The following is a 20,502-nucleotide window of genomic DNA, read 5'->3' on the forward strand; positions in this document are numbered from 1 at the left end:
CAGTCTACCTCCTCCTCTCTTACTGTAAAGCCTGGCTGGCATTGGGATCACAATGCAGTCATTGCAGAGGAGCGCTGCAGTTCTAGAAGCAGTATTAAGGCTAGCTAGCTAGCTAGCAGACATATTTGGGTCACATCTTCCCTCTCCGAGAACTCCCAAGTCCGGGCTCCTGCTGCTCTCCACCACAACGTGGAGAAACCTCAGCTCAGCATCATTGGAGGGAGAGAGAGAGAAAGGGGGTGGGGGATATGGTATGGTTGGCCAGGAATAACTTGCTGAACTAAAAAAAAAAAAAAAAAAAAAAGCTAAAGAGATAAAGTTGGGTCAGTATAGACGGGCCAGGTGGGGATGCTGAAAGGAGAAATAAGGACAAGCATCCCTGCTTTTGCGTCACATAAAACAAGCAGAATAAAACAACGGAAAAAGACACACGAAACACAGCAGAGATCACTTTTTTTATTGACATCTTTATAAAATGGCAAAAAAAAAAAAAAAGTACAATCAGATCTGTCAAGTGACAGCAGGACAGCGTAATAATCAAAAACATTAATAAAAAGTGGTCTGCCCAACCACACTGGTTCCAGTGTAAATGAGTAAGTATTCAGTAAGCCGACGCTACTCGAGCCGAGACGTAAAAGTGACTACAGCTGGAGCGAGCAGTATGGCTCCCTCCCTCCCTGCCGTCAAAACAATAATTTCCTCTTCGTGGGTCTGTATTGCTAATATTCTTTTTAACATTGAAAGGGGAAAAAATATTTTAGAGATATATCAGAATGTGCCTTTAGCCTCCTAGCCTTTTAGTGGGAGGGTTGGTGTAGGTGTTGACATTGTCAACCACAGCGAGACAATGTTAACAAACTGAACTGTAGTTTACAAGCTAAGGACATATAGCGTTTTGTTAGCAACTGTATTTAAGAGTAAGGACCACACCATTTAGCATCTAAACCATCCATTGTTGACACTTGCATGTACTTTTATACGCTGTTCAGCTAACTAGCTAATTAGCTATCTAGCCTGACGTTAGCAGGGCACCTTTCCCGTGGTGGATGTTTGTTTATTAGATCATTTAGCAAGCTACGGTGCAACACAAGACACGTGTCCATGCTTGTCGGAGGAAAAGGAGACATTAGCTGGAAAGCTGACATAATTGTTGGGTTTTTGTGTGTGTTTTGTTGCAGTTGCTGCCTAGCTATGCCGAGTTTGCCTATTTGATTTTTTCTCAAAAGAAAGCACAGGGCATGTTATTTACAGAGCAGACCTGTGTACTGTAATACCGTCTATTCATACAGGTACAACAACCTTTTAAAATAGACCTTACACATGTAACTACCTCTATAGCAATCCTGAGGTGTTACTGGTGCAATAAATATGGTAAGGCTGTTACGTTATCACTGTCCTGATGTTCTTGTGCCTGTACTATGAGCCAAGGACTTGGAGAGGAGTTATGCTACAGGGTCGGTGTCATGATTAAGGGGGAACAGCGGGCTGAGAGCGAGACGAGCAGGGAGAATCTGAGAGAGAAACACGGACAGAGCCAGAGCCAGACGGAGGTGGGAACATGGAAAGATGGGCAGTGGGGAAAAGACAGAGTAAGAGAGCACAAACTGCTACTGGGCCACACAGTGTAGTGCTGCTGACGTCTGTTCCATCCCACATCACCCATATTTCCTTTCTGTGCACCCCTGTTCGCACTCCCTTCAACAATCTTAGAAAACTGGGCACTGTCTTGTCCGACTCTGGAGGAGAGAAGCCAAGGACACCAGCAAGGGGACGATGTTCTGCGACGGGCTGAGAGAATCCTGCTGATTTCTAGAACAGGAAGGACAGTCCACGATCAGGTGTAAGAGTCACCAAGAATTAAGGCCTTCCTGAGGAAACTTGGCTGACCGTCATGTCCCCGGTATGACATCTGCACAAGAGAAAACAGAACAAAATCATTTTGGTCTCTGCCTCTTCTCATTTGTATTATTATGAATCGATAACTGCCTAGGTAAAAGTATTAAAAAGTTTAAAGTGGAACTATGCAACTTTTTCTGGACAGCAGTCACTGGGGCCACAAGTGGCAGTTACAGGACAATGCACATTGACTTTACTTCATTCAAACTTTCCCCAATTCGGTTACATAGTAGTCTATATTTAAAGTTTAAAATAGCTAACATTAGCTATTTTAAGTAAGTGGTCAGACCAGACCAAGTAAGGCTCCATTTGGAGCACGTTTTTGGCCACCTTACGAATGCAAGTCCAATATTCACTCTCCTTTCTCCGTTTCTGTGAGCAAAGTTGCAGTTGGTATAACCAAAACAATGGGCTGAACGACACTAAAACAGTCCAAATAGCTGAGGAGAACCGCAGAGTTGATGTGATGATTCTGTCAGTCATTTAAGCCATTGCTAAATATTAAAAACATTGATTAGTGCAGCTTTAAAGACAGAGTGCCCTTATCCAGAGCTATTTTATTTACAACAGATACAAATTCAATGATAAATATACTAAAAAGTGCTCAAACGGGAAATTGGTATTAGTATTTTATTGGCAGAGTTTATTGAATATTTAATATAAAAAAGGCACACCATTGTGAAAGCAGTTACATCGCAGAATATATCAGGTCTGTAAAAGGTGATTTGCAAACAATTAGAACAGCAGTTGTGGGCTGGAGATGGCTCGCAGCAGCCTGACGAGCAGCAGACGCCGCTCTTATAACCAGCTTATATGAAAATCAGAACACTGCAGACACGAAGGAACGATGACCAGAGAAGATAACGCAGGACTGTCGCAAATTACTCATTCGGAGGAGAGCGCACACTGCTCATGTTTAAGTCATGCAAAGCAAACCTCGGGAACACCAATTCCCTCTTTAAAATATGCAGCGACAGAGCCAAGCAAGCAAGCCCCTTGTCTGACATCTCTCTTACATCCAAATTCCCCTCTCCTCTCACCACAGCGCGCACGTTTCCAGAAGTGCTGTGTGTGCACTCCCCTGCTGCACACCCCGAGATGAAAAACCAAATAACTCTCTCGTCTTCTCAGACTTTTTTTTTTTTTTTTATGGCTTCTTCTGCTTTCTCATTTCCCCCCTCTTTCTCCCACCTCCCTCTCTCTGGCTCTCCGTCAGACATAAAGGCCTTATGTAACGACACGCTGAAGCCTCTATGTCTTGGGGCACATATTTACTAAACATGCACTTGGGGACTACAGTATAGTGCCAGTTTGACGGCGCATCCGTTCATGTGCGTGTCTGCCAGAGAGTTCACACAGTGCGAGGAGCTGTGCCACAGGAGCCAGCAGCGGCAGCAGCCTCAGCAGGGAGAGCAGAAGGGACACGGAGGGAGCTGACTCAATGCCTCCCCCGTCTCTACTCTCCCAGAACTCCTCTGTTTTTGCACTAGTAAACAAATACTGAAGGCAAATAAGAGCAACCCCAACCCCCTCGCTCTCTGCCTCCTCCGCAGCCCAGCAATATGGACCGCAGAGCGGGAAACAAACAGGTCTGTCTCACATGAGCGTTGCCGAGTTTCACCACAATGTCAACAATAACAAAAGACAGCAGGCACGGGCAGGGAGAGGAGAAGTGGAAAACAAGAGATGCTGAGGTGAATGTGAACGACACCCCCCCCCCCCCCCCCCTCACTGCACATTTAAAGCTGCCATATTGTACTTGGCACAATACACTAATATAATAAATGGGAGAGGACTATTTTTGGAGGCAACTGTATTTGTTGACAGTGCAAAAGACAAAAAAACCCAAAAACAACAACTGTGCAATCTCGGGCAAAAAGGCACAGCTTCTCAGGTCTATCAGGGTTTCTGAGTTTCATACAGACAACTTTTTCATTGGATGTAACTCTTTACATTTATAGATGAGAGCTATAAGAAGAAGGAGAACAGAAGAGCAGCAGACAGACAAACGTAAGCGACTAGCTGGTGAACATATTGAGGCATTTAGCAGCTTAAGAGCCGGATAGTTTTCTGGGGAGTCGCTGGAGAACAGAGCTAAAAAGGAGAGTGAATATAGGACTTAAATTCATCAGGTGGACACAAACATAATTCAAATGAATGGTAATGTGGTTCTGTGTCTACTAGATGTGTAAATAGGCAACTGTTTGCTAACATGTTGATAAGGTGGCAGATTTATTACAAAATGCTTAAGGGGAAAAAATATGCACATCTCTCATCTCTCTCTGCGTATAAACCTTGTGTGCACTGAAAGCTCTTCATTGAGGGTGAGACATGTAATTAAGACTCTGGCTGCAAGTGAAATGTTACTTGGTCTGACCTACTGAAACTGCTGTTGTTACCTTTATGGAACAGTGACTTTGGCACTTATTCGAAGATGAGGCCGACATTTTAAATTGCCAACAACATATTAAAGGTAATGAAGAGCAGCTGGGGGCCAAAGAGACATAAGCAGAAGTAATGGGGGGGAAAAAAACCTACCTGGTATTTATTTTATTGAACCTAAATATCATCAAATATAATGAATAAAACTAAATTCACAGTTGCAGAAAAATTTATCTAAGAAGATTAGCCTTTGTAACATGAGAAGAAATAAAGAAAATAAAAGGTGTTTGAAGGACCTGCAGACACCTGGTGTGTGTATGAGCATGTACTATATGTGACTGCATGCGTTTTTTTGCGTTTGTATTTTTGTGTCCTCGGTCCCCTCACCCTGCTGACCTAGGGCTCCCTCTCTGACGACACATCCCCCTCGGCTCCACTGCTGGCATTGTGGTCCTGTCGGGAACGTTGGGCGCCTTTCTCCCTGCTCGACTCTGAGGGGCCCTTGGAGCGCGTCTTCTCTTTCCTCTGCTGCTGCTTCTCCTGCTTTGACAGCTGAGGAAACACAAGAAACAGGAAAGCTTGGTTCATAAAAAAAAGACTTTTCTATGGGACACATGCCATGAATTATATTCTGCCTTTTGAGGTGGAGTTCCCCCATTTTAAGTTGGTCTTTCAAAATGAATAGCCGCGAACGTTAGGTACGTGCCGTAACTCCGGATTCTACGAGTATAGGCTTAATCTTCACGGCTATCGCGAGTGGGTTCATCCATCCAGTTGGTGAAAGGTGATGTCACAAACTTCTGTGCAAGCCACACCCACACAGTCCTGCTGAATCAGAGTTTTTGAGTGTTTAATAAATAAGAATAAATAAGCGTTAATGTTTTTCCCAAACGTGAGCTTTAATAGTTGCCTATCTATTCATGAATATTTGATGTTTTTGAAAAATATTTAAGGCTTGAAAGTGCGTGACATTCATGTTTTTAGTGTGCACGCTTTTTCTTTAAGACAGTAAACATATATGAATTAAAAATACATTTTTTGGGCTGAACTTTGGCTGAACTGTAACTGAAAGCTTATCACTCTGGGGTTCCTGGTGGCTCAGTGGGCCGAGGCACACAGCGCGAACGTGCCGCATCGTGACTTGCAGATCATGACCTTTGCAGTATGTTCAGTATTCACCCAAAAGGTCCCAACGCACATGAGAATTAGTATAATTAGTGAAACAAAGACAGAGAAACACGTCAGCGCCACAGACCAGCACTTCGCATCTGACTTGTTTGTGTGGATACACTTCCACTTCTATTCTCTCCTCATTTAGAGCTATTCTGGGTTGTCATATGATCACTTCAATGAGTCTATTGTTGTGACTGCATGCACTGGCTTCTCACACACTCCAAAATAGCCCCTTCCAGTGCCAGTCAGCGCGACTAGTCTCCACTCCAATCAAACCCGCTCCTCCTCCTTTTCTCAATGTATTCTTCACGGTCCATAAAACTCCATAACAGTTAATGATGAAGTAGGTACGTTACCCGTCATCTGAAAAAGGCCTGTAAACACAGATGCTAAAACTTTCATGGCTGCCAGGGAAATATTTATGAACTAAATGTCATCTTAAAAATCCAAAGCATTGCATAACACATTACATTATTCAAAGAGCACGAAAGAAAAATGTCTGTTATTCCCATTTGAACCCATTAACATGCTGCAGTATCAAACCAGGCCTACTGTCTGTACACAAAAACCAGGAGAGACACTTACATTCAACATCTGAATACAAACTGGACAGTGAACCGACACGCGTTTCAAATTCTAATGTTTAATCCAAACCCCAAACTCCGAATCCCAACCTCATGAAAACCTGACCTAACATGATCAAACGTTACATAATTTCTGTGTGTGTTAGGTTTCGGCCCACAGCCCAAAACAAAATGCACAAACAGTCAGGTGAACAAACTCAGGACCCCTCTGCTCTCGACCCCGGCCACTCGGCGTCCCAAAGAGAACATCCCAACAGAATGATTTTCATTGCTCTGGATAACACCATTGTTTGCTGGTCGCTTGACCCTGCAGTGGACTAAATCCCTGATTCATGGAAAGAAAGGGACAGTGTCTGTTGGCCGTTGCTTCATTTCCCCTCCTGTGCCAAGCTTAGCCTATTGGCTGGCCTTTTATCCCTCATGTTCAGCCTTGGCTTTGGCTCCTCGGCCCCCACAGCAAAACATCCCAAACAGACAAGATTAAAATTCTGAGGACTGCTTAATATCCCTCCCTTTGGGCTGGCGAGCCGAGCCCACCGAGGGGAGAGCAGCCAAAGACGGCCCGAAGCCAAAGCATAAGGACCTTGGCCGGGCTCCAGGGAAGTGACTAGAATTGATTCAGGAGGACGAATATATGAACCTCTTTCAAATGGCTGGAGTAAGAGAGAGGTGTATCCCTGTTACTGAGGGGCTAGGAAGTATTTGTCTATTTGTTTCCATGGTTTAATATTATTATTATCATTATTTGGCTTCTGGTTTGTACTGCTTTGTTCAATGCAACAGAAATCTAGCTATTTAGTAAATGGCTGTATACAAATGGAGGTTTACTTAGAAAGATATCTAGAGCTGCAGCTAACCATTATTGTAGTTTGGTTTTATTCATGAAACAATATACACATGACTTATTATTGACAACACAAAATGTCTTGATTAATTAGGGAACGATAAAGATGCTAGGAAGGCTATCAAGAAAGCCAGATGACCGGTGAAGATTGACTGGGAGGGAAAAACAACAGTGATGCTGATCACGCAAACAGCTCAGTCTAAACCTAAAATAGGAAGGAGCCCATCTTACCATGGGGTAACTCCATCTGTTGAGTCTAAATTTATAAAATGTATAAAAAAAAAAAATATGTTGGCACTGATACCAGAACAGTGTTTTAACCAGCAGCGTGGCTCTAAAGATGAAGCAAAGTCAGTCCATCCACCACTTTAGTGAAAACTGAAATATCCCAAAAACTATTCAATTGATTACCGTGAAATCTGATGCAGACGTTCATGATGACCAGATGACGAACCCTACTTACTTTGGTGATCCCCTGACTTTTCCTCAAGCGCCATCATGAGGTTGACATTTGTGGGTTTCGAGTGAAATGTCTCAACAACTATTGGATGGATGGCCATGACATTTCCTACAGATAATCTAGGGTCCACAGAAGATACACTTTACTGGTTTTGGTGATCCCTCAATAAGAAGGTGCCCTCATCAGGACAAAATCCCAATTTGCCCGTTACTTTGGTTTATGACCAAGTACCTGCAAACTAATGACCCTCCCATCATGCTAATAAGCAAACAGTGGCACACTGACACGCTAAACTAAGATGGTAAACATAATAAAATAAAAATTACCTGCTAAACACAAGTTGGCATTGTCACAGTGAGCATGTTAGCATTTCACATCAAAGTACAGAACAAACAAACAAACTTTCAGTCTCGACATTCCTGGCTAGTTGGAGCTCTGGACATATTTTGGTCGGTACTAAAAAAAACATCACAAGACCCCAGAACCTAAGATGACATCAATCAACTCACCTATTAATCGACTATTAATTCCAGCACTACAGACGTCCTTTCCCCCCAAAGAGCAGAGCACAAGACCTGCCTCACAGTATGTACTACAAACAATAAGATATTAACCCTTTCTGATGTCGACGCACAGTTTCAGAATGTAAAAAAAGTGAATTTAAAAAGGAAGACCAGAGAACCGGATGAGCGTGCTGGGAAGCATGCCTGGTTGGTTCCCACAAGGACAGGTACTGCAGAGGGTGAGCATGAAGGCTTGTGCAGCCAATCATCTGAAGCCCACACATAATGTCCGGTCACACACACACACACACACACACAGAAGTACACCTAACCAAACCAAATGAGGGGGGGGGGGGCTTTCAGCTTCGCCATGGGGGTGACTGAGTGAGAACACAGTGAATCAGTCTCACTCCACAAGGCTATGGAAGAGGTGGCAAAGGCAGACGTCGATCTTGGCAAGGACATGATTGTTACTGTCTGGGACGCGCTCTCTTTTTGGTCGAAATTTCCAAAAACAACACGCATTATCTTTTCAGTATTTGGCTTGTAGTATTTCAGTACGTCAATGCTCTCAGGGGCAAGTACACCAAGGGGCAGCTTGCGCTCCTACGAAGGATTACTTCTACAGTATTGAGTCCATAAGTAAATTAATTAATAAACAAGCACGGAACGCCACAACATCGCTCCACCCAAACGCCTTCCCAGTAAACTAATTTCAAATCTCATGCGGCCAAGTAAATCCAGGGAATGTCAGACATGTGCACTCATCAAATGTAGAGCCCGTCCAATAAATCTGCCAGAGAGAAATGATGTGTTGACTTGGGTAACGGTTGGAAAAATGTCTTGCAGCTCGCACCACATAGAGACAAACAACAGAGTACTACCAAATGAAGGAACAATTCCAAACATTTTCAGCTGTCAAGAATGTAATTAAAGCTGCATAACGCAAAACTGAAAGCAAGACTTAAATACATTTCGAATGTATTTGTGTTGTTGTTTATAGTTGTTAATTTCATTTCCAGTTAAGTTTACAGTTTAAAATCTACAGTTGTATTTCAAGTTATATATTAGGCTTATGTTTCAACTGCAAAATGTCCTGCTTAGTACACAACTCAAGCACAACTTCATCTTAAACATCTTTAATAACCTAATTGAAGGAATTCCTATTCAAAATGTATATGTGTTATGTGTTTATGTAGGTTTTTCAGTGTAGGCCTCAAATCTGATGTACAATTTACACCTACATAACAATAACACAGAGATGAGGTCAGTGGTAGGTGAAAATAAACCCTAAAAAGAAACCTGTCTTTGGACAATCCATGTGTCTTACTCAAATCACTAGTCTTTAAAAAAAAAAAAACCTACATGAGAAGCAAGAGCGACTGCACGCAACAGAAGAGTAAATATCCCCACCTAGTGGTTTAAAATGAGAACTACAATGACACTTCAAGTTGGGTAGAGAGCTGCAGCTATTTCCTTTTGGTTGTAGTACAGAGGCAGAGCAAACATTTTACATATTCACTGTCAATATGTAAATAACTTGTTACTCTCAGTCAAAAATGTACCTTAGACAAAGCCATCTTCATTTAGTGTCAATTTACTAGCTTTTCCTCTGAGCCTTTAATTGCATGTGGAAACAAAGCCTGGTTGCCATGGCAACTGTGAAATACAGTTGAACGAGCTGATGAGTTGAGTTAGGCTTTTTTTTTTTGTCCAAACCTTCATGCTCAATGACGTACCTGTTTGGGGTCTGTGGGACCAGTAGGTGACGTCAGTTCGATGGTAACAGGTCCGTCGTTTTGAATGTGGACCTGCATGTAGGCCCCAAACGTCCCGTCTAGAAACACAAGACGAAAGAGGGACACATTTTACAAGCCATAAAAGATGGGACCTGGATGTCAAAAAAAAAAAAAAAAAGAAATCAAAGATAGAAGACAAAGCCAGGTTTCATCTGTTAGCGTCACGGCCACAGTTAGCCTACGGTTTACTAAATCCAAATGACACCACATCCTAATATTTAATTAAGGCAGTAAAGTGGAATTTGTGAGGGGTTGGCAGTCGATGTTTCATGAGAATGTAGGAGAAGGTGGCGCCTTGAGACATTGGGGACAAAAGACAAAGGGGCTGTAGGAGGACAGGAAGTTTCAACTTAAATGTTCTCCTTTCTTCCACTGGGTCCATGAGATTAATGACACCATCTGCACAATGAAACCGTGGGCTGCGGAGGAAAAATGCTGCATCATCATATTCCCCCTCTTGGGGGGGGGGGGGGGGACTAATTAGGAAGCCTTATGCCTCCCTTGCTGGGACAAGGTGTTCTCTGCACCTGCTCCCTGGTGGGCTGACCCAAATCACTGCCACCGTCACAGCACCAATAATCCTCAATCCTCACCCCCCCCCCTCCCTCCCAAAAAAAAGCCATAACCTTACACTGAGATGGGAATACAGGCAGTTAAATAGCAGATGAACAGGGCGTTGATCCAAACTGATGACACACAATGACCCTTTATATTCTTAAAGTTTTTCAACTCTTTCAATAAACGATTGCTGTCATTCAAAATGTTTAGAAATAACTGAGAACATGTGAAAATAATTCAACTGACTTTACAAAATCTGGGGGAAAAAAAAGCAAGAATTTAGTGTTTTATTATCCAACATCAGCAGGACCATGAAGACTGCCCAGTCATCGGTTCACCCACCCTTAATGAGCTCTGGCTTGTATGAACTCCTCATGTTCTCCATGATGCTGTTGTAGAAGGGCTGGGCCAACTCTGCGGGCATGGCCGAGTGGAAGTCTGGCTTGTTGCCTTTCAGTATACACTGCAGTGTGAACTGGCTCACACACAGCACCTCAAAGTCCCTGTCCATGACACTTTTGCTCCACGCTCGCCCGTTCTCGTCCTCGAACAGCCGCAGGTTCAGGATCTTGCGCACTCTGAAAGCACATGAGGAAAAGCAGCGAGGGATCAAGACATCCGCCTGTCAGTCACTCCGATCAGTTTGGTCAATACTGGCCGAGAACCTGTTGGCTGTATTTAAAGGAGCCGCACTGGGCTTTTGCATGTTTTATCTCATTAATGCTGCACAAAATAATAAAACAAAAATACACTCAAATATGTTACATGTATGTATACGCTCAGGACATTTTGACCATAATAAAATGAATTATTATCATTTAGATTTTTTTTTCACATCTTATTTATTCCGTTAACTGTTTACACCTTCTGTAAATCATATTTCCCAGCATGAAGGTCTAAAACTCTAAAACTGTCTCTTTTTAATTGTAGAATGTAAACTGTGTGCACGTAAAGAGCCCAAATTCACAAAAAGCATAATTATTTATTGAATTATTAATTATTCGCTAAAAAATAAAATAAAAATACAAAACCTTAGGGCCTTCCGTGGTTAACCCTAACCCTAACCCCTGAATGTAAAACATACAGTTTAACCCATAAGAACCCAGACCAATTTCCCCTCAAAGGAAAATTATGGGGAGTACACCACAGACCAAGTGGACCACATTGAAGACATTTCTGATGGGGGTTTTTTATACTACCCCTTAATGTCAAAGTTCTGTGATGTTACATATACGTTACATTGGGCATTTATGGTAAATTTACTTGTTTTATTGTTTTATATTAATTTGTTCAAGAAACATGGTCAAAACAGGTTGACTGTATACAGGACACACTATTAAAGCATTAGAATCGTTAAATGGGTTTTAACTTACCTTCAGTATCAAAATACAGGCTTTTTGAAATGAGTTGCTTCCTTCACTTGTGTTTACATGTCACACCACCATTTTGAAAAGGTCCCGACCTGTCACAGTCATGACCACCACACCAGGATGTTACGTATATGTCGCTTAGGGACTTAATGAGTTAAGATCAAGCACAAAGCTGTATAAGGAAGATTCTGGGGCCTTTGAAGTGTGTGTTACACTGGTGTCACCATGGGTTCTTATGGGTTAAAATGTTGGTTTAAAACATGCTAAAACTCCTTACCGTATATGGTGTTATGGCCTTTTAAATGTTAAAACTATAACCCAACCAATACAGGATTTTAAAAAAAATCTGATGACAATAGGTATATCTACCAATTTTCATTTTTCCACATAAATGTAAAAAAAAAAATTGAAGTTAACTCAATTTAAATATGTGCTATAAAGAACTGAGCCCAAGATATGTACTTAATGGGACATTTTAAAGTTGAAGAAGAAAAATAAACCAATAAAAATAATCAGTGTTCTCTGGTGGACAGTCTCTGGGATGGAGACACACTGTTTATGAGTTACCTCAGACACATCTTTAGTATTTCTGTATGGACACATCTTTTCACCTGGCAGGAACACAATTCCAGCACAATTTGGAAAATTGCTGGTAGTTATACCATTTGTCAGCTAATGCAGAGATGATAACGACAGAGATGTTCAAACAGTGATTTCAAATCCAGTCAGGGTTTCTGGTGTTGGAGGGTCCCTCACACACACACACTCACATGTAGTCAGCATCCCTCTGGGTGTCCTCCACTGATATACCCAGCAGTACACACAGTCCTCTTCCTATTGAGCTGATCTGTTCTTCTCCCACTGCAGGAAAAGAGACAAACAGAAAAGGTCGATGAGCGAGCGAGCTGGTGCTGTGGCCGCTCAGTGACGAGCAGCCAAGGCTGACAGGTGACAGGCTGAGTGACATCGCTGGTGCGCGGAGGAAAGGAGCCAGCAGTCAGGACTTGTCATTCAAGCTGTCAGCCGCCGACATCCGGGGGACACGTTCGTCATTCGGCGCGGTTGAAATAACGTAACCTTTGCTGGTTTCCTCCGAGCATGAACACCCGGGCAGCCAGCAAGTGCTCTGTCTGGACTCCCGAGTCAGAGGCACGCCTGGCTGTCTCTGGAGCCTCATTCGGTTTCGCTGGGAGTGCTGATGCTAACCATGCTAGGTTAGCTAACGTTCGTGGCCAGCGACGTTAATAAAGGAAAGCTATGAGCCGCGGCTTAACGTGGTTTATTGACGCTATCAAAGGCGTCAAAGCACGGCAGCTTCGCTCAGTCCACAACAGACGCTTACCTGTCACGGTCGCCTTGGTGACCCTCTGAATGATAGCTTTCATTGTTTTGGTAGTGTTGGGGGAGCACGCTCTCAACTTCCGAGGACTCGCGGCGTGGACGGAACGCTGTCGCCCTCTAGCGGCCGAAACGCGCAGTACACACACCCTCTGCTGTTTCTGCACGGAGGTTTGCTGAGGCAAAAGTATATTTACTGAATTGTTGTAAAATTCGGAGGTACTAATTACTAATATCTTAATTTAATGCTACCTATAGGCTGCTCCACTAGATTTCAGAGGGAAAACTCAGCGATAGTTACTTTACAGATTAAGATTTTAAAAACCTATAATGAGCACCCCACAGTATATAAAATAGCTCAGCTCCACCTCGGGCAACTACAATATAAAAATGCTGCTGTAATAATTAATAGTACAATATGTAATATTAACTTTGACAAAGGAATTTTGCCAACAAAGCATGTACTTTCACTTTTATCCTTTTAAGTACATTTTTCTCACAATACTTGTGTACATGGGGAGGACTTTAACTCGAGTGTTTTTACAGTGTGGCATTTCTTCACTTTGAATGCCGACTCCGAATGCTAAGGTAGTGGCTGTAATAGTAGAATGTTTGTAAATGACATGTACATTAGAGTGCAGGGAATGACCGTGCTCATTTCCCCTGCACAACTAAACGTTTAAATTGATGTAACAACCCAACTGTGTGGCATGTTTCTGCAACAACGCCATAAACAATTTGAATTTGTAAGATGAACACCAACTATATTACAATATAGCGCAGAGTTGAGGTATCAGGTGTTGCAAGAATGGATATTGCTTACACTGGGTCATCAGAAAATCACAATATCTTCATACAATAGCCATGTAATACATACCAGCTTACTTAAAGTGTTCCAAGTTTGCTTTTATTGTTGACTTTATGTAGATTCAATTCTGATGCACATTTTGAAGCTGCACTTTGTGGGAGTGTTGGACAGCATTATATTGAAAGTCTGCTTCTAATATATCTTTCACCTCATAGGCCGTATTTATGGGAGACATTTTGGCATGTCACAGTAGGAAAAAGCACAGACGTAAATAAAAAAAAAATAAAAAAATAATTGTGAAAAGTGAATTCCACTTTCAGTAGCGCTTATTTCAAGACTGTCCTCACTCTGGATAATGACAAAATATAGTTCTATGTTAACACTGGAGGACCTGCTAGCCACAGTATTATGGTATGATACCTGCTCACAGAGTCAGGAAATCTTTAAACTTCATTAGTGGCTGTGGCGTATTTTGGACAGTGGCGTGGGTGAAGCTGACAGGAATATCACTGAACATCGTTGACAGTTTCAAACATTTATATATATATATATATATTTCTTTAGTCCACCAGCGTTCAAACACACTGGCAGCTCCCACAGACCTGAACAGGTGATACCGCCCTGGACTTTACCTTTGCAAATCACACAAAAGCATAAATTCATAGTGCATCATAAAGATCTGCCACAAGTCCACACGAGCAAATCTTTATGTCCATTGTCTTTTGCACCGATGCAGCTACTTCCCACTGTCTCCGCTCCCGGGGTCGCCTCGGAGGGATTTGAAGAAACTGAAGATCCTTGTGGTGTACGGGACAAAGCCCTCCTTGTAGACAATGATGGTTTTGGTGTGAGCAGTCTGGTAGACAACTTTATTTGGATCTGCTGGCTCTTGCACCTCTCCTGTTTGCACTGGGGTGGAGAGGCAGAGTAAAAAAAAAAATTCAGTTATAAGTTACTACTGATATATATATATATATTCCATTACAAGTAAAAGTCCTGCATTCATACTTTTACTTGTATGTATTATCAGCTGATTCTACTTCAGGTATCCAAAGTAAAACCTCTCATTACACAGAAAGGTCCCTCCCAGTTCTACTTCTTCTTATTATTGCTATTGTCAGGTTTTATATATCATTGAGTTATTATTACTGATGCATTAACATGTAAGCATCTTAAGGTTGTAGCTTGCACTGTATGCTATAAGTGTGTACTGTACGACAGTAAACTGTACACAACAGGTCATGACCTTTTATAGGTTCATTGTTTTGAAAATAGTAGCCTCCACAGATGCCTGATAAATGTAGAGTGAACTTAATTTTAAAAAATTGTACAGAAATTGATGTAATTGGTTACTTTACAGCACTGGGCACAACACTATTAGCAGAAAGCGACTACATAATATATAATATAGAGAGTTATACGGGCACACGTATTACACCAAGTTAGCCAACACTAGTTTGCTCTCCTGGCTAGCAGAATAGACACTTGTTTAGACGTCTGTGTGTTGCCATGTCTGCTTGTCCGCCGTGAACGCCACCGTGCGTCAGTTACGGTTACCGTTCACGCTCACTCACCCGCCGCGTAGCGCCCTGTGTATCTGAAGTACGCGTATGAGCCTATCATGGTCCAGATGCCAGCAGCGTACACTGCAGACATTCTCGTGTTCCACTTCATCAGATCTTTAAACTTCATGTTTGCGGTCTGCTCTGCTGAAAGGGCTGCTTTTCTCTCTTGATGCAAAAGGTGTTTTTGATCTGTGGTTACCTAGAGCATCAAGGGTGCCGCCATGACAGTCAACCCTTCTTCTTCTTCTTCTTCTTCTTCTTCTACAAACCAACGTTAAAGGTGCATGTCGCCACCCACTGGACCGGAGTGTTCTTTCTTCTTCTTCTTCTTCTTCTTCTTCTTCTTCTTCGGAGTTTATTGGCGGTTGTTAGCTTAAAGGCGCATTACCGCCACTAACTGGACTGGAGTGTGGAACACGAGATTATGCAGAAAATAAAACAAACAAAAATAAATAAATACATTTAAAAAAAAACCCTCTAAATTCTTTGAACTAAACCAGTTACATTAAGAAACTGAAGGGTGTCATTGTAAATCTTGCCTGCTGTTTTCCCCAAGAGACTTGATGATGAATTCCAGCCCAGTCGAACACAAACGGCAAACAAAAACAAATGCCATATACTGAAAAACAAGAGAGTATTTTTGTATTTTTTGTTTTAAACATAACAGCAAAAAAGAGAAACATCTGGGTCAACAGACTTAGAGTACAAAAGAGCAAGGACAGAGAAATAGGTGGATACGATGAGGGAGTAATGCCTTTATGTATATGATATTTACCCAATATAATCACCAGATTAACAGTATTGAAATGTTGCATGTTGATGTTGAAATTACATCAATATCAATTCTGTTTCTGGTTTATGGCAATATCAAATACTGCCAATCATTGTCAAGAAATGGAAAAATAAGTATTTTTCATTTTTCAATGATATATGTCACATGTAAACGTTTAAAAACCTTTCAACAAAGAAACACAAAACATGACAAAGCACTGACTTCCTCACATGTAAAGATCTGTGAGTAGGTTAATGGGAACATTCCACATATATTAAAACCAACATACTTGCCAAGAAGTATTTGAATATGACACCACAATTAGATACGTGAAAAAAACTATAATATTTTTGTAAATACATATATGCAAAAACAATTGTTTGTTTATGTGTTCTTGATTTTTTTTGTGTTAATACTCACTAGTTATATCCCAGTTTTGTTGTGTTCTGCTATGTTAAATACAAATAAATAAAATAAAACAAATGAAATGAAAGCTACGTGTGAAGGGGAAAGGAGCTGAAGAGATTTCCTTGACTTTGCTGGAGCACCTGCCCATCAGCTGTTTCATGTATTAGATGTGAGTCACAGCACACTTATTTCTCTGATTTATTATGGAGAGCTCACGATACGTGGGATGAAGGTCAAAGCTGTCACCTGACATGCCTTGTGGCTCCTCTGAAATGCTGCACGCACATGTTGCCTCTGAACCACGACATGCAAGAATTGCAGCAGACACCAGACGGTTCCCACATACCAATCCGACGACACAAATCATGGATTTGATTTGTCCTGCAAAGGGGAGAGCTGTAGACTTAGACGTGGACTAAAGTGAAGTTTGACTTACTTAAGACTTGAGAAACAGGGTTATGTTGAAGACACAGAGGTCTTCAATGTTAATATTTCGTTTGTCAGAGAATTTGGGGGACCTGAAGTGCAGTTAACGTTTTATAATGCAAAGGTTTTCTTTTTTAGCTCAGTGCCGATAAATTGCCCCATTTTCAGACAAACAGAAATAAAGAATATACAAATGTTTAAATACAACACTCTTGGTAAACTGCTTCAAGACCGCCATAAAGGGTACTCTGGGACATACAGCTTCAAACAAAAAGTGATGAATGAAGATGAATGAAACAATATCAAATACATTTCCATAGCCACACGGCGTGAATATTTAATTATAAATGCTATGTGCTGAAAAGGACTCTGTAAAAAAACACTAACACAGCAAGGAAGGAAAGGATTTTTGTGGTCAGCAGTCACAAATTCGCAATTGACTCGCAAACTGCTCATGAAGACTTTCGACTTGAGCTGAGCCTCACTTTAACATCGCTTGAAACTCGACTCAGACTTGATAAACTTTGAAAAGGCTGGCAATATTCTGTATTTTTCATTTACACTGAAGTTGAATACATGTTTATGTGGAGAATATAAAATATCTTTCCGTTTTAAAAAAAATGAGTATATCGCTTCCTTTAACAGCTAGGCACTGCAGCTTTTTGCAAGTGTTACTCAAACAGGAGTACACTGTACATTTATTGGGGACTATTTTCAGCCGTGGATTGATACACATTTGATGCTCTAATGAGAATTTCTGGCAGTAGGACTGTGTACGTGGGATTGACTCCAAATAAACTGCAGTGTACGTTCATGGTAATGAAGGAACATGTCACCCAGCGTAACAGCTGGGCTTATTTATGTGTTTTTAACAGTTTTTGGAAAAAAATGGAGCTCCAATGAATCGTTGGTTTTGGCCTTTTCACGGGATTCATTGACAATAAGAAAAATACGGAATACCATCCTTTAAAAACAGCTCTGGAAAAGGTCATTTTTGGGACATTTGTGTGACCCGGGGGATATGACACACCACTGTAACTCATGTGGGGGGATTTATAGCACTGCACAACAGTGAGTCACACCCAATCCTCTCTAAAAACGTTTCGTACAAAATATGTTTCAGCTCCACGGATGCTATGAAACACCTGTGGCTGGCTGGTTGCCTGTCCAAGAGGGTGAAAATATGATTCATACAAAAATGATGTGTGGCTGTTTGTGTAACTTCTCGGGAAGATTTCAGTAACACCAGGACACTGTTGGGACTTGGTTTGTTATGACAACAGCCTAAGTTTAGGCTTTCCTCTTACATTTAAAAAGGGCTTCGTGTTCACAGGTGGGATGTTAAAATGCCTGGAGCAAAGGTTTGTGTCCTTTGCTTTGTTAGTGATGGTGAATGATGCTGTTGATTGCTGATGGCACCATAAGAAAAAGTTTCCTCCATGGGTGTATTTAACTGTTCATCAGTTTCTGAAAACCTGTTGCATGTCCACATTTTTCTTTATAGATACACATATATATATTTGACTAGGTTAGGTTTTATTTGGAACTTGGAGCTATTATTTTTTATCCTCCAACTCCTGCAGGCACTGAAGCATGTTGGTGGAGATCCACACTTGCCAGCACTGTAACATACCTGACTAATAGCGTTTCGCTGTTAGGTGTGGGGGTTTTACATGTCACTCATGTTACATGTTCTCCCCGAACTATGCGTTTTCTTTTTTACAGGAGTCTGAGGATGGAAAACAAGACAAAACAAACCTCAAATACTTCACATCAGGGGTTTTTGCAGTGACATCTTAACTGTCTTATCCTGGACAAAACCAAAACAAAGTCTCTGCCTTGTTAGGCTGAAGGTGAAAGTCAAATGAATGAGTGGATAACACCGGAGAGTTGGCATAAGATACCATGTCATACCATGTTGTTATTTGATTGCTGTTGAATCAACAGACGTTTCTCATATTAGAAGCGTCCATGTCACTAAAGAATTCTCACCGCGTTTCATTCAACATTTTCAAGCAACAGATGTAATTGTGCCAAAAGATCACACATCCATCACAGGATCAGAAGGAGCTCCAGTAGACAGTTTCTGACCTCTGTTTTCTTTCGTCTTTTGTTCACATCATATATAGTTTGCATAGTTTCTTAAAGGTTACAGATTTTTACATGTTTAGTGACATTTGCACAATAATCCAGGATCCAGATTCCGTGTATACCGACATACAATATGTAGGCTATGGGCCCTAAAAGTTAATGTCAGTCTAATCTGCATATCAACACCGTTGCTCATGATCAAATAAAAAGAAAAGTGTAAGAGGAAAATGTGTCAGTACTCTCCTAAAATGTGAATGTAACCAACACATGAATGCCAATCTAGCTACAATAGGTTAAAGCTGCACAAATCGATATTTTCACTCCAGTGGTTCAAATGTGTGTCAAACCCACAGCGAATTATAATCACCTCTGCAGTTCTCCTCAGCTGTATGGATGGTCAAAACATATTTCAGCAGGCTGGTTTTGGTTTTTATGCCAAACGATTTTTGGTTCAGCGCTCTCATCAAGCTCGTTTTCAGCAAAGAAGCTCTAATGAACCGCCTGTACGCTGCCTGCCCAGCACCAAACGGAGCGGCGGGGTGGAGCTCCAACTGTAGCCGTAGCACTGGCTAGTCTATTTGCCACTGTAGGTTGCAAATGATGTGTTGTGTAAATTGGCACTGACATTAGCGCTGTGGTGACGAGACGGTGGTTGAAAGTATATATAAAGAATATAACTTGGCGCGGAGTTCACTGACTCATGCCTCACGCTGTTGAACATTTACGATTCACCCACGAACCGTGATTTAGCTTATCTCAAGCTACGCTACAATAACTAGCGGAAGGCTGTTGCTGTGGCTGTTCTGATTTTTAACTCACTAACCTGGTATGAATTCACATGATTGTGTTGGCTGAACTCCCGAGGTGTACTGATAAAAATATCCCCCTTCACAGCACTACTTCTTTGTTTAATCTCTATGCAAAAAAAAACCAAACTATAATATAAGGGGATTTTTTTCACCCACTTGAAGTTGTGTACCTGTGATGTTGTTGAGAACGCTTTGCTCAGCTCCAAAGAGAATGAATCTAAATCTGACAAAGTGCAGTCATGGTTTGCCGTTGGAGTGGAGTGTCAGGCCTCAGTGCCACTGTAAATGCTCGAGGCATGCAAACAAAGTCATCAAATTCCCAACATGACAACTTCTTTTTTTTGCAAAGGAAGCTTGTGCCACATTATGTCAAAATAAACAGGTAGAAGAAACTGAGCTGTTGTTGTTGTCCATGTTTCAGAGGAAAGGTTTTCACTTTTCGGTCATGTTTCAGTGCTCTTCAGATTCAATGTCACATTCCTTTTATATTTCTGACTCACAAAGCATGTCCACCCAGTATTCATACCTTCAACAAGCGTGTTTATTATAGAAACAAACCAGCGTAATTAGTAATACAGTAGGGCAACACATTGTTCAATCACTTTCACTACCTTTATAGCAATCTTTTACTCAGCCCAGGGCTATTCTTCCTGTACTGTCTACACAGTGAACCTGTCACGGGCTGAACTAACGGCCCCTTCCACTTTGTTGGAACT

General features: G+C 41.6%; 2 protein-coding genes across 3 annotated transcripts; both read right to left on the reverse strand.

Annotated features, from left to right (window-relative positions):
• Positions 1 to 441: 441 nt before the first annotated feature.
• On the reverse strand, positions 442 to 12,989 carry dtd1 (D-aminoacyl-tRNA deacylase 1). Of its 2 annotated transcripts, none has more exons than XM_070913422.1 (6): positions 12,912 to 12,989; positions 12,340 to 12,430; positions 10,542 to 10,777; positions 9,582 to 9,679; positions 4,675 to 4,830; positions 442 to 1,909 (listed from the first exon to the last, which is right to left on the reverse strand). In XM_070913422.1, the coding sequence occupies exons 1-5, from the start codon at positions 12,952 to 12,954 to the stop codon at positions 4,675 to 4,677; spliced, it is 624 nt and encodes a 207-aa protein (XP_070769523.1). In that variant the 5' UTR covers positions 12,955 to 12,989; the 3' UTR covers positions 442 to 1,909. The 2 variants fall into 2 exon arrangements, with proteins under 2 accessions (XP_070769523.1, XP_070769515.1); XM_070913414.1 differs by having other exon boundaries at positions 4,666 to 4,830.
• An 803-nt stretch (positions 12,990 to 13,792) lies between these two features.
• LOC139301833 (small integral membrane protein 26-like) lies at positions 13,793 to 15,461 on the reverse strand. Its single transcript, XM_070925307.1, has 2 exons — positions 15,290 to 15,461; positions 13,793 to 14,624 (listed from the first exon to the last, which is right to left on the reverse strand). The coding sequence occupies exons 1-2, from the start codon at positions 15,405 to 15,407 to the stop codon at positions 14,452 to 14,454; spliced, it is 291 nt and encodes a 96-aa protein (XP_070781408.1). The 5' UTR covers positions 15,408 to 15,461; the 3' UTR covers positions 13,793 to 14,451.
• Positions 15,462 to 20,502: the final 5,041 nt, after the last annotated feature.

The sequence above is a fragment of the Enoplosus armatus genome, chromosome 2, assembly GCF_043641665.1.
Source record: "Enoplosus armatus isolate fEnoArm2 chromosome 2, fEnoArm2.hap1, whole genome shotgun sequence".
NCBI classification, from domain to species: Eukaryota; Metazoa; Chordata; class Actinopteri; order Centrarchiformes; family Enoplosidae; genus Enoplosus; species Enoplosus armatus.

Excerpts from the sequence above, each read along its gene's own strand:
- LOC139301833 (XM_070925307.1), bottom strand. The coding sequence starts at position 15,407 with ATGAAGTTTAAAGATCTGATGAAGTGGAACACGAGAATGTCTGCAGTG. Across the intron at positions 14,625-15,289 it reads CACAGGGCGCTACGCGGCGG|TGCAAACAGGAGAGGTGCAA; the intron begins GTGAGTGAGCGT and ends TCTCCACCCCAG.
- dtd1 (XM_070913422.1), bottom strand. The coding sequence starts at position 12,954 with ATGAAAGCTATCATTCAGAGGGTCACCAAGGCGACCGTGACAG. Across the intron at positions 10,778-12,339 it reads CAGAGGGATGCTGACTACAT|AGTGCGCAAGATCCTGAACC; the intron begins GTGAGTGTGTGT and ends ATGTGCTTTCAG. Across the intron at positions 9,680-10,541 it reads CAAGCCAGAGCTCATTAAGG|ACGGGACGTTTGGGGCCTAC; the intron begins GTGGGTGAACCG and ends TTGTGTTTCTAG.